Genomic DNA, 13,342 nt, shown 5'->3' with positions numbered 1-13,342 from the left:
AACCATGTACACAGTCTTCTACCCTTTTCTAGGACCTAGGTGACAAGCTACATCCTTCCTACCTCATGGCAGGGGACTTGACTGTGCCTCCACCCCACCAGAATCCCTATGCCTCATCCGTGCCAGGGCCCCATGTGGATTTCAGAAGACTCCTTCTCATACCCTCATAACCCAGTCCCTGCAAATTAGCTTATGCTCAGGATTTACCAGCATAAATTTCAACTTCAAGTTCTATACATTTTCATTGGCTAATAAGGTCGGAACCTGTGAATCATGAGGCAGAAAACAAGCTGGCACCAGACAGACACTTCCAGAACATTCAAAAGCTGGCTGACTTTAATTTGGAAACAGCTTTTGGCTACAGACATTCAGGTTTAAGGCATATTCCAAATTGCAAGGAGCCCTGTTATTGGCAGAGAACAGGCTTTGTTCTCGTGGTTTTGCGTGGAAGATGGAACAAATGACTTCCTGGCCTTTTTTTTTTTTTTTTCTAAAAAGGAGTAAGTTTGGCAAAAACAAAGCTCATGACACATTCTTACCAGATACAACAACCCTTACAGACCCTCCCTTTTATACTATGTGAGAATGGGGTGCTCCACCTACCCCACTGCTCTCACTAGAAATGTGCATGTAGTAAACAGACTTGTGTGCATCTGTCTGGCAAAGACAAGTTAAAAATGGAAAATACGCCTTCAAATAAAAACACAAAATTATATGACTAAAATGAAGCTAAGAGTCTCAGCCACAAGCAACGAGGAATGATCGCACGTTTGAGGAAATAAAACATCTACATAAAACAGCAAGAGGCTGTGAGGGACAGGGAGGAGAAGGCATCCTGAGAGCTGTAGGCCCACCTAGGCACTCGCATGACACACAGATCAAGAAGGACACACAGATCAGGAGGGGAGGGAGGACAGAGAGACAGAAGGTGCACCTCGGGCTATTGTGTGGATTGTGAGAAAATGACAAGACACTCTTTGGGCCTTTCTCTGGCATTGCCATTGCTGGCAGGGGGCAGAAGTGAGCCACTGTCACTGCTCAGTCATTGCCACCACAGATCTTCAGCAGAATCTTCCGGTAGTCCCCTGAAGTGTCTCCCTAGTCACAGAAACAAGGGTATCAGTTAAGGGAGGCAAGGCCATTTCCAGCCTCCTGGATTTTCCTGTCTCAAGCCATGCTCACTCCAGTTATAAGGTCAAATAAATAACCACAAGCTTTAAAATCAGCCTAGAGACCCAGGACTGACCAATATTATTCTTTACTAGTGCATTTAACTTGCACCAAACTGGGGTTCTATCATAATGCATCACTGTCCTGCCCTGGACATGACCTGTCATGACCATCCATGGAGGACACTTGTTATTCAGGCCTCCCAGTTCCCACGGATCAGCCCTCTAACACCAGCTCACTCCTTCCAAGAGCCCAGGTCAGGCTTAGCCAACTTTTAATCATTTCCTACCACCCTAAGCCCTTGGAGGGCGATGTCTGTGGCTCTTTGTAGACATCACAGCCTGGCGCACAGAGGACACTGCCAGCAATGACTAACTCTCTGCTCTTCACAGCAGCATTTTTATAGCATAGAAACAAGAGATTAGCTTCTTTTAAAGATAAGCCCAACACCACCAAGTGCTAATGAGTTTGAAATCAGAACTTGGTCCTGGTGACTTCAATTTCAAGGTTCAGGCCTGTTTGGGCAGCATTCTCAAACCTCCCAATCACACATAGGGTTAGCAAGTAGAAAAGCAGCATCAGACCTCTAGGGTGTCACCCAAGGGTCCTCACTCCGAGCTACCTTACTATGTGGTCTTCACTGTAAAGCTAGTGAAAGAAGCTAGGGCCAGAGCCAACCTCCACGGAGCCTGTGGGACAAGAGCTCCTGCTGAGAGATCACAGATCCATAGAGTAGCCAGGGCTCTGAAGGTCAGGGCCAAAGCAGGGAAGGCATGAGGTTTTTCTGTGCCATAGATGGACACTCCTATGCAGTTACTGAGCAGTGGGGTCCTCAAGGATTGGAGTGCAGGGTCAAGGTCTGCCCCACCTTCACAAGTTAACAGTTTGTTTGAGGGCAATTGGATGAACAGTGGAAGTCGAAGACTACAAAGCCTGTGGTCCCTCAGCAAGATGCCCACATGTGCCCAGAGGCCAAACACATGGCTGCTCCAAAACTGGGGAGGGGAAGGGATAGGGGAGTAGCCAGCAAGTACACAGGCGGGACTCCAAGAGCAGCTCAGTCAGCCCCAGGGATTCCATACCGTGATGTCATGGTACAGCGATTTGCCATACATCCGTTTATATTCTGCTCTGATGTCCAGGAGATCAATCTCACTGCGAGACACCATGATGCGAATCAGGGTCCGGTCCTTAGTTCCTGCTCCCTACAGACAGTCCACCCAAGAATATGAGCACCAGACTTCCCACCCTCTTGTTCTTCCCCCTCCCTCCTCCAACCCAGGTCCTCAGACCTTTTGACTGAGGTGTGTCCCCCACCCCATCCCTTCATACTCAACCCATGGTCTCAGCCACAGGTGGGGCTAAGACATCCCTGACCTGGGCCTCTGCACCAGGAGTTACATACCCTCATGGCTTTGTTGAGCCTTTCAGCAAAGAAGGCTGGGGTATTCTTGAGGCATTTCACTAGGAAAGACAAACACAGCATAACTAGGTCTGCAGAAAATTCAGCCCAGGAGGGCATGGAAGACACCAGCGTCCTCCTAGGAGGCCCCAGATATCAAATCCATCACTGCACACATCTTTCTCCTCCCCTCCTCCTCCTCCTCTAGGCTCAGCCCATAATCATGGTCCCAACATGCAGAGCCTGGTACTAATCAAACCTCTTTCCTAGCAACTACCGTGGTAAAAAGGAGCAAGACCCACAGGAGCCACAGTTTAATGATCCAGGAAAGAATTATGAGGGGGGAAAAGGAAACTGTATTGCTGCTCAGGCAGGAGGGACCAACTGGAGACCCTGTGATGCTCACTGAGGAAGAGAAGATGAGGATGATTTCGTGCCAGTCTAGAGTTCTCAGACCACAGCACCCAGTGTGTGATTGTGTGTGTGTGTGTGGTGAGGGGAGGGCGGGAGGAAGAGAACATGCATGGAAATGGGATGTACTAATGTACTATCTGTTTCATCCACCAAGCTCCAAGAAAACACAGTGAAAGAAACAGGCAAACTGATTTTCCCAGATGCAAAGGGAGGTGCCCAGGGCTGCAGAGTGAGGAACCCACTCTGTATGGGGCAGGTGCCTGTAGCCCAGCAGGCCCCACTTTAGAGGGCACAGCACTGCAAGAGGAACACCTCCATCCTGGGAGCTCAGCCAGCTTTCCCTGGAATGGGCCTGTTTTGCTGTTGCAAGTAAAAACCTTTCCACATGTTTCTATCACAAACATCTGACAACTGCCTGCAGGGATGTATTTTTAGAGGAATCTTGGCAGGACATGAGTCACCTTCCAACAGGAGAGCAGATGAATGCTCTCCCACTAATGCCCATACTGCAGCAACGTTCCCCAGAGCAGCGCTGCAAATATAAACAAGACACCTCCGTCCAAGACAGGTGGCATTCAATGACGCAGTGATTGGGAAGCAGCATGACTTTCCACCATTCGGACACTCTGGATCCTGTGGTTGCCTTACTCTCTCAGCCAGAGGACACCATGACAATTTGCAAGATACATGGTCTCAAGGAGGCAGGTGACCAAGCAAGGCAAGCCGACACCTACCCACAGCCAGCATGCCCCGCTCCAGGTCTCCGGACATCTCCCGGCATATGCTATTCTCGATGTCTCGACCTGTCATCCTCTGATACTCGTTGAAAACTAGTGGGAAGACAGAAGGGAAAGGTCACAGACTGAACTGCATTCCCCTAAAATTCACATGTTGAAATCCCAAGTACCTCAGAATATAACTGTATTTGGAGGTCAAGCCTTTAAGGGGTTGCTATATTAAAACAAGGCTGTTAGGTTGGGCCCTAAGCCTGTCTAACTGATGCCCTTCCAAGAAGAGATGAGGACACAGGAAGATCAGGGCTGTGGATATACAAAGACAGTTCCCGACTTATGATGGTTCTGCTTACAATTTTCAGATTTACACAGCATACGCAGACAACCATTCTGTTTTTTCACTTTCAGTAATCACTAAATTATGTGAGACATTCAACACTGTTATACACTAGGCTCTGTGTCGGATGACTTAGCCCCACTGTAGACTAATCTAACTGTTCTGAATATATTTATCAGACAGGTTTGGTTGAATGATTGATTGATCAATCTATCTATCTATCTACGACTGGGGTTTGAACTCAGGGCTCCACACTCACTAAGCAGGTGCTCTACCGCTTGAGTCACATCTCCAGTCCATTTTGCTCTGATTATTTTGGAGATGAGTTCTCTCAAACTATTTTCCTGGACTGGTCTCAAAACCTCAATCCTCCTGATCTCAGCCTCTCAAGTTGCCAGGATTACAGGCATGAGCCATCAGCATCCAGCTAGACAGGCTGGTCTTATCAAATTATGAATGATTTTCAGTAAGTTAGATTATTACATGTATTTCCTTACTTCTCCCACCCGCCCCAAAAGTGGGCTGGTCCCCAACTCCTGGGCTCAACTGATCCTCCAGTCTCAGTAGCTAGAACTATAGCGTGTGTACTATGCCCAGCTTTAAATGCATTTTTGACTTGAGACACTTTCAACTTGTGATGGGTTTATCAGGATGCAACCCTATCATAAGTTGAGGAGCATCTGTGCAGGAAAAGACTACATGAGGACACAGTGACAAGGAGGCTGCCCACAGCCAGGAGGAGAGGCTTCCCTCAGTAGAACCAACCCTGCTAGCACCTTAGACTCCCAGTCTCCAGAACTGTAGCAAACTACATATGTGTTCAAGCTATTCAGTCTGCCTTAGTATTTTGTTAAGGCAGCAGAGCCAACTGAGAGGACACACATGTGTGAGGAGTCTTGCCTTACTCACTCTCTTCTGGATCGCTCCATTGATATACCTGGTCAGCTCAACAGATGGACAGTCTCCCTGTCACAGTCCTAATGCTCCTTGATCAAGTGGTCCCCTTACCAAGACATCCCTCACTGATCTGCTCACTCAAATCACACCTTAACCCACTCCACACCAGCACAAATGTTCCCCTCCTCAAATCCCCCACACTTCTAGTCCACACCATCCCTCCTGTTACTCAGTGCAGCAGTCTCGTCTTGCCGAACCTGACTGTGAGCCAAGGCCAGCTAGTACAGTCAGCATTGCATTTTGCTCCTCCACCCACACCCCCGAGACCCGTGTATAACCCAGAAGCAGCTGAGCCCCAGGGAAGGGCCTGCTGGTTCCTAAAGAGGTGGGACGCCCTGCAAACCCAGAGCCTGAGTCTAATGTTGACCTTGGATGCAAATCTCTCCTTCCCCAGCCTCATTTTCTATCAGCCAATTCCCAAACTATCGTCATCTGCATATCAAAGCCATGGTTTCTGCTGTATCTATATCTGTTTCATTTAGTATTTTCTTCAAATGTGCTGCTCTTTTCTCCCTAACTTGTGAAACCATGGGCCTGACGTGCTACTTAGGTACTTTATATTCATCAAAATTAGTAAAGCCGAAGATGAAACTGTTTACCTGCACTCCACTATATTATAGTGAGGTTAAAAATGTGTCCTGGGGCTAAGGAACCTAGAATCAAACCTAAGCTCAGCCCCATTTATATCCAACTTCCCCGACCAAGCCGGGCCTGCTTCTCCAGAGATGGAAGAACACACACCCACAGGTCAAACGCTGTGTCAGGAGCCTTAGGGTACGAACAGCCCCTCCACTCTCCTCTATGCTCAATCCTCACCTGCCTACCCACAGGGCCTTCTGACATGGCTGGCCTCCAGCTGCCTTTCCCACTTCACCAGCTGTTCCTTCTTAAGACTTCTGCAAGAGCCCAGGGCTCTGTCCTCACATCACTGGTCCCTCTCCAGTCCCCCACCAAAGGAACCGCTCCCAGACTCAGCCTCAAACACTGAAGACCACTCTCAAACTTCCATCTCTAACCCAAACCTCTCCTGACCCCCCCAGCTCATAGGACCCAACTGCCTTCCCAGCTTCTCCATGCCAATAGCTCCAGAATTCAATTCCAGGGTCCATTCCTCCTGATGCCTGCTCCATCCACAGCTCCCAGGCTCAGTGGAGGCTCATTCTATCTTCCACTCACTCAGCAGAGAAAAACCGTCCTCTTTCTCCCATGCTCTCATGCATGTTGTTGTCAGCTCAACAACAAGCAGGCTGGATTCTGACTCCTTCTCAACACCTGCCCCAACTCCTAGTCTAGGCCACCCATTTCTTCCAGGGATCATTGTGGCCATTGTGGCAGGCTCCTAACTGGTTCCCCTGCTCTGCTATGGACCCCTTCAACCTGCTCTCAATATGACCTGGGCCAGGTTATCTAAGAAAGCTGGGCAGTATTTGGACCACAGGCCCCATGGGAAAAAATACACTCTGTTCTCTAATGAACTTGAAAATCTCCTCCATTCAGAGCCTTCCTATAGCTTCTGGTCTTACTCAGTATTAACACTGAACTCCAAGCATTGTTAACAGGGCCCTCTACCACCTGACCTCATACCACCTGCTCTCGTCACACAGAGCCCTTTCACTGTTTCTCAGCCATACCAGAAGCCCCCTACACAGGGCCTTCAGGTTTTTCAGTCAAATGGCATTACACCACTGAGGACTGCCCCAGACCTTTGCCCCGAGCTCTACTCCATCATTCTCTATCCCGGTTTCTAGCTCTGGGCTCTCCCAACTCTACTACTGCACATTCCAGCCCACAGAGATCCAACAAAATGGCACTGAGCCCATTCAATAAGCCCATTCCCTTGCTGCTTCCTTTACTCTCTCTCTCTCTCTTTGATTCTCTCTAGAATCAAAGCTTGATGGAACTGGGGACACCCTGGGATGGTATCTTTTAACTCACCACCAGGGGGCTCTTAGGACAAAGGGATTGTCCCACACAGAGAACACCAGCCAAGCGTTCTGCCAGGGTTGTCTCCCCAGTGTTCCATCTGCCCTCATCCTGCTCATCCCTGGGGGCCCAAGGCTGCCTTACCTGCCACCAAGTGGGCCCGGCTCCGTGAGCAAAGAATTGCATTGAACTTGGACTCATCTGTTCCCAGGCGGTTTTCCCCAGCTGCATATAGCTCCTGCACAGGGAGAAGGACACACATGTACCATGGGTCTCACCCCAGGCCCAAGTCACCTAGGAACACTGGGCAGGGTCTGGCCTTACAGGACCAGAGGTGAAGAAATGGGGTAGCACACTAGCAATGGGAACTAAGTTTGCTGAGCCTTGCTGTATTCCATTCCCTCCCTGCGCTGCACAGAAGATTCCAAGTGAGGTTGGGGGACTAAGACCAGGACAACCAAGGCTGACTAGGTCAAAGCATACAAAGAACAGCCTTAACCTGACTAAGAGAGCAGAACTGCACAGACAGAGGGGAGGGCTAGGCTCAAGTCCTAGCTCTGCAGAAACTTGTAACATGACTCCAGGCAGGCCTCTGAGTCTCAGTCTCATCTCTAAAATGCAAAAGTTGGATTTGATTTGGGGTTGCAAACTTGAAAGCCCAAGGGGACCAACTGGATAGAAACCAACCTATATCCAACTGAGGGAACAGGTCAGTGGCAAGGCTGAGTGGGTCACAGCCACCCACTCAGGGAAGGCTCTTCTCAGCAGCATTTGAATACTGCAACATACGAGTGCAAAACACAGCTGCCAGACCCACGAATCAGAAGACTGGTTTCCAGATCTCTGCAAGAAATTTCCTAATCTTGAAAAGCAGTTTCCCAATAAATACCACAACACTGATAGTTCAGTTATGGGTGTGGAACTTCTCCATGTTTCTTTACATGTAACATTATGTTTGCAAAGTGGCAGAATTTGCATGTGCCTGTTAAACTTTTTAAGGTTTGAGTCCAAAATATTTGCCCATTTACAACTTGCTCCAGAAAGTTTCTAAAGTACCTCAAAGCCACAGGCAGCAGTCCCTGGATCTAAAGGCACCAGTACCCAAGAGCAGACACCCAAGGGCTCAGAGATCCCACAGGTCCAGGTAAGGCTGCTCAGGAGCAGAAGAGGAGAGTTCAAAACCTTGGCCTTCAATGTAGGGCTTAGAAGTCTGGTGAGCTCTACTCCACCAAGTAGCCAGGCACTAAGCCAGGACACCACAGTCTGAATTCACCAGTGCAATGCAAGCGTCCTTAGAGGAGAGTTCAGATGCTTGGGCTTTTATCCTTTTGTCTTTAACTCACAAGGGAACAAGGGCAGAATTCTAAGGTGCACAACTATGGTGACAGCTGATTTCTAAGCTTACAAACTCAAAAGCTTAAAGGCAAGTAACAATTCTGCCCTCTGAACAATGGCATATGCATCCAAACACAGGGAAAGTGCCAAGTTCCGTGGAGTCCCATACCCATAGCTGTGGTCCATCAACTGTTGCAGTATTTATTGATTCTCTCCTATGTTCCCTCTTACAGGGGGAACGGTCTGGTGGCCTGCTCAAACAGTAGACAAATGGAAGAGCATGTCTGAAAGTTGCAGTACCTGAACCCACTGTATCCATTATTTTCCATCCTATAGCACCTCCCTATGAAGCAAGAAAGCAGGGAACAGTCCTGGTTCAGGAAGCCCAGGAAGAGCGCCTGGTCAGGCCCCCATTCTTACCTGAGCATCTCTCTGGGCAAGGGACATGTCCACATTTGTGCTTTCATCCCGGTTTCCCTGAAATGAAGCAGGGTGGAAGGTGAAGTCTACTCCATGGAGGGACAGCCCCGTCCCTTCCCACTTCTGTCTCCTTTCCTCACTGCTCCAATCCTCTCTCACTTTCTGTCATGGGGAAAGTACCTGAGAGAGAGAGATGAGGAGCCGCTGGAAGTGCCCTGATGTGTCACTTCGAATAGCCTCCTCCAGGGTCTTTTTGAACTCTGAAAAGGAGATACAGAATACAGTCAGCAGTAGGTGAAGGCAGGGCAAGCACCTGGGGTCCTGGGTTTAAAGATCAGGTGGTTCATACAACCCTCCAGGGTCATACAAGCCTGTGACCTCCAGACTGACCTGGCCTCTGGTCAGCCTTGGCCCAAACTCCACTCGAGGTTTTCCCTAGCCCTCCCTTACCACAGTCACCTGTCCTGTGTGTAAACGGCAGGCAAGGCTGGACTTTGGTTCAAAGCCCAATGTGTTGGGAGTGTCAGGAAATGGGGTGATAAGAAGGCCAGGGAGGAGAAAGAGGCCCTGGGAGAATGTAGGGCTAAGGCCTAGGGAGCAGAGCCATCTGCAGAAGACAGAGGCCTTGGGAGCTGACGGACCTGCTTTGTAGGCTCTGCTCAGTTCCTGAATATGCTCGTTGTTGCGGGAAGCAAGAATCTCAATCAGGCAGGCTTCATCAGTGCCAGCCCCCTGTAATGGCGGAGAAAACACAAACCTCACACTAGTGACAATGCCCTTACCTATGCCCAGAAAGCACAGCCGAGGCCACAGAGGCCCACAACACAGACACCCCCAATGCCCAACTCTGAGCCTTGTTGAGTCAATACTCCCCAATCCCAGCCCCAGGCAAGCAGCAGATATAGACAGCACGGTGATGAGGAGGAATAGTGTGAGGGGGCATCCCACTGACCAGGAAACAATCAGAGGTGAAGTAACTGCCCAGCCACACTGTGCAGGGTCAGGGTGAGATGTGGATTCAGGTCTGTTTTCTTTCAAGGTCAGCCCGTGAGTGAGATGACAAAAAAGTGGAAAAAATGGGTTAAAAGAAGAGCAAGCAGAATGGACATGTAGGAAAGCTACAGTCCTGAGTGGGCCATAGGGTATCTGCCGATACCTAGGAAAAGACAGCAACAGATGGGACAAAAGGAATGACCATGCCAGGGACAGCAGGAAGGCAGAGGACTGGGTCAGCAGCTCAGCTTTTATATCAGTTTGAATGTTGGCTCTGCAGCTTACTGGTTGTGTTACTTAACCTCTCTGTGCCTTAGGTTCTTTGTCTACAAAATGAGAGTGATCCATCACCTACCCCCTCAGAAGTCATGAGAATTGAGTGAATTAACACTCAATTCTCAGAGAATTTTAACAGTGCCAGTCAGACAGGAAACATGACAACGTGTCAGCTGTTTTCAAGATTACCTCTATCTATTTGCTCTGTCAGATTACTCGGAGTTTATAAAGGGCAAACAAGTTAACACCTTGTCCAGTACTCTCTGAATGTCCTGAAAGAGCACCCACTGTCTCCATGCAGGCTCACAAACGCACAGCTAGTCAGCAAAGCGGGGCCACACCTGTGCTGCTTCCACTCTCTACCACCACCATCTCATGAAGCAGAGATGTGCACTGGGCAGAAGCCCGGGGGCCATTCCCAGCCCAGGCCATCACCCTCCCTGTTGCTTCCAGAGCTCCATGGACTAAAACAGGCAGATGTGTTTCAATGAGTCCTCTCTTGACTCTGGGCCACACACTGAATTCTCTGCCATTTTGTGGAGGTGGATAAAGTCTGTGCCTATCAAGTCTGAGCATGTAGCTCCTTCAGAGTACCTGTTTGATTCACAGAGACCCCCCTTTCTATGGGTGCTCCTGCCCCCCACCTACAGGACACAAAGAGCTGCCATGTGACTGTGGACCAGACAGGTCCCACTCCATGGTCAAAACTGACAAAACTGGGGCAACAGTGAGTTCACACTGGGTCCCAGAATTTGCCTTTTATAGAATTCAGGCTCTTCTGTAAATGGATCTCTGACACAGGGGACACAGACATCCTTTGGGAGCAAACACAGAGTAGGCACAGAAGCACACCAGAGAGCAAAGTGGATGCTCAGAAGCAGAGATGGAGAGAAACTGCGCCTGGGCCCAGGCCTCCCTGTGCACCAGGTTTGTCTTTTTCCTCACAACTGATTTTCCACCTCCTTTGTCTCAGCAGCTCAAGCTCAAGTGTGTTGCCATTACTTGTTAGTTATGGAGTCCTACCCATTGAAAGCAAACCCACCATGGCCTCTGACCCCTCTTCTCACTGTCACCAGCATCCTCCACAACCCCAGTCCTTTTTTTTTTTGGCTAAGGGCTTCACTCTCGCTAGGCAGGTGCCACCACTGCCTAGGCCCTTGGCCCATTTTGCTTCCGTTATTTTTCAAATAGGGTCTTGCATTTTATGCCTAGGCCAACCAAGACCACAACGCTATTTATGCTTCCTGTGTAGCTGGGATAACATAAGCATGCCAACACACCCAGTTTTTACTGGGGTCTTGCAAACTTTTTACCAGGGCTGACCTCAAACCACAATTCTTCTGATGTCTGCCTTCCAGGCAGCTGGGATTATAGGCATGAACTACTGTGCATGGCTCCCCCCTCTTTTTAGGATGGAGAGAAACTTAGAAGCTCCGAAATGGTGAACTGCGTATTATTTGCCTCTTGGGGAAATTATGGAAGATTCCCTTTCCATAGCATGTGGACTCCAATCCAGTAGCCACACTGAGCAGCAGCTAGTAAATGGGCTGTAACACACCACATGGTCCAAGTTTTCACCTGGGCTTTGCACATGCACACATACACACCTTGATGGCTTCCTTTATTTCATACACATCAAACAGGATGGGCGTCTTCATCAGAGCCAAGACTGTCTTCTCAAAGTTTCCTGACAGTTCTGATTTCAGATCTTTGATCAAATCCTGATTAGATATTTAAACAAATACCTATTTTGAGAATTCACAGAAGGTGACTAAGGAGAACAGCATACCAGATCCAAGGACCAGGAGCATATGCATCAGAGGGTTGGGGAGAAGCCTGACTTCGGGCCCTGCCTCAGACCTACATTGAGAGTCTGCATTGCCACAGGACGCCAGGGACCTGCCTCAGCCTGAAGCTGGAGAAGTGTGGGGTAGAGCACTAGCCTGTTCAACATTTACCCAATTTTTCCTTTCTAAGACTAGAAACCCTGACAGTTCAAAATACGCCCCCTAAAGCCTCTTCCTCCGAAGTTCTTATACCAGCTAAACTTTCCAGGATGTCATGAGGAGGCAGGGGAGGGCAAGCTGAGGCCTGGGGGGATGGGAAAGAAATGGTATGCCTATAGTGTTTACAGAGCCAGAGCTACAAATCAGAGGTCTGCAAACTTCATCAAGCCTCAGTGCTCTCTGGGATCCTGGGCTGCTCTTTTATAGAGACCCTTCATCTCTAAAAGGAGGCACCAGGAAATGTCCTAATGCAGCTTACTGTCCATCCAGGAGGTCCACACTTCCTAGACCCCAGTGAAAAGCAGGGTGAGTGCTTAGCTCCGGGAGGACAAGGCCTCAGGGTCCTCCCACACCTCACCTTGCCGTAGGCTGTCTTGAAGGACAGGAGGATCTGCTGCCGCTGTTTGTTGGAGCGGCTCCCCAGGCAATCGATGATGGCCTGTTCATCCGTCCCTGAGGAAGGAGAGGCCAGGCTGCAGGTCACAGGGCTGCTCTGCAGCTATGGGTTCTCCTGGCCTGAGGCCTCCAATTCTCCTGGGTGCCCCAAACACACTCTCATACCCACCCCCTCTTCCATCACCAGTGGGGCCAGCTTTGCCTCGCCTCAAGCCCCCAGCCCACAGAGCAACTGCCAAACTGCCCAGGAAATATGCATGTGAGGGGGGTTTAGGGGAGGAGTTTGAGCCACTCAGGTCTGCTTACCGAAGCCCTTCATGGCCTTCCGCAGGACTTCAGCATCTCGCAAGGGATCAAAGCCAGGAGCGTCTGTGATAGTGCCTCGGTTTCCAAACTGCTGAAAAAGTCACAGGTCCTCCAGGGCTGAGTGACGGGCCTGCCAGTACACACTGGCAGGCCTCAGGAGCAGAGGACTCCTCGATACATCACCACATAAAGCATGTGGCAGTCAGAGCACTCCTGATGGGCAGCCCAAGCTAGTCTGTATGAACTGGGGTGGGGCAGGGGGAGTGGAGAAATGCAGGCACCCAACCTTCACAGCAGTGCATGGACTCCATTATTACTTCAAGGTTTAGCATCAGTTCCTTGCCCTTGTCCTCTAAACTATGAGGGGGTTGACTGCCTACTGACCATGCCACGGTGCACAACCCAGCAAATTTGAACTTTCTAGGCTGTTATGCTTTGGATCTTAAATGCACCCCAAAGGCCCATGTGTTAAAGACTTAGTCTCCAACTAATGGCGCTGTTGGGAGATGGTGGAATCTGCAGGACATGGGGCCTAATGCAAGGAAGTTAGGTCATGGGGAGGGGTGCCCTTAAAGGGAATACTGGGACCCCAGCCCTTCCTCTCTTTGCTACCCAGCCACCATGAGGTGAGCAGTTTTGCTCTATCATGCTCTCTCCACCATTATGTTCTGTC

At 49.6% G+C, this 13,342-nt stretch overlaps 1 protein-coding gene across 4 annotated transcripts in view; it reads right to left on the bottom strand.

Annotated features, from left to right (window-relative positions):
- Positions 1 to 314: 314 nt before the first annotated feature.
- The window catches only part of Anxa11 (annexin A11), a 50,761-nt gene continuing 37,733 nt past the window's right edge, over positions 315 to 13,342 (bottom strand). For 3 of the 4 annotated variants that reach the window (XM_020165754.2, XM_020165755.2, XM_020165752.2), the window contains 11 exons: positions 12,670 to 12,760; positions 12,326 to 12,420; positions 11,569 to 11,682; positions 9,334 to 9,424; positions 8,873 to 8,952; positions 8,693 to 8,749; positions 7,082 to 7,175; positions 3,721 to 3,816; positions 2,576 to 2,634; positions 2,253 to 2,375; positions 315 to 1,098 (listed from right to left, as the gene is read on the bottom strand). In XM_020165754.2, the coding sequence (XP_020021343.2) occupies positions 1,039 to 1,098; positions 2,253 to 2,375; positions 2,576 to 2,634; positions 3,721 to 3,816; positions 7,082 to 7,175; positions 8,693 to 8,749; positions 8,873 to 8,952; positions 9,334 to 9,424; positions 11,569 to 11,682; positions 12,326 to 12,420; positions 12,670 to 12,760 (960 nt within the window). In that variant the 3' untranslated portion in view covers positions 315 to 1,038. The remainder of the gene's footprint in view (positions 1,099 to 2,252; positions 2,376 to 2,575; positions 2,635 to 3,720; positions 3,817 to 7,081; positions 7,176 to 8,692; positions 8,750 to 8,872; positions 8,953 to 9,333; positions 9,425 to 11,568; positions 11,683 to 12,325; positions 12,421 to 12,669; positions 12,761 to 13,342) is intronic. The other variant, XM_020165753.2, reaches the window with a different exon arrangement.

This window comes from Castor canadensis, chromosome 7, assembly GCF_047511655.1.
Source record: "Castor canadensis chromosome 7, mCasCan1.hap1v2, whole genome shotgun sequence".
Taxonomy (NCBI): Eukaryota; Metazoa; Chordata; class Mammalia; order Rodentia; family Castoridae; genus Castor; species Castor canadensis.
This window is presented reverse-complemented; position numbering and strand designations above follow the sequence as displayed.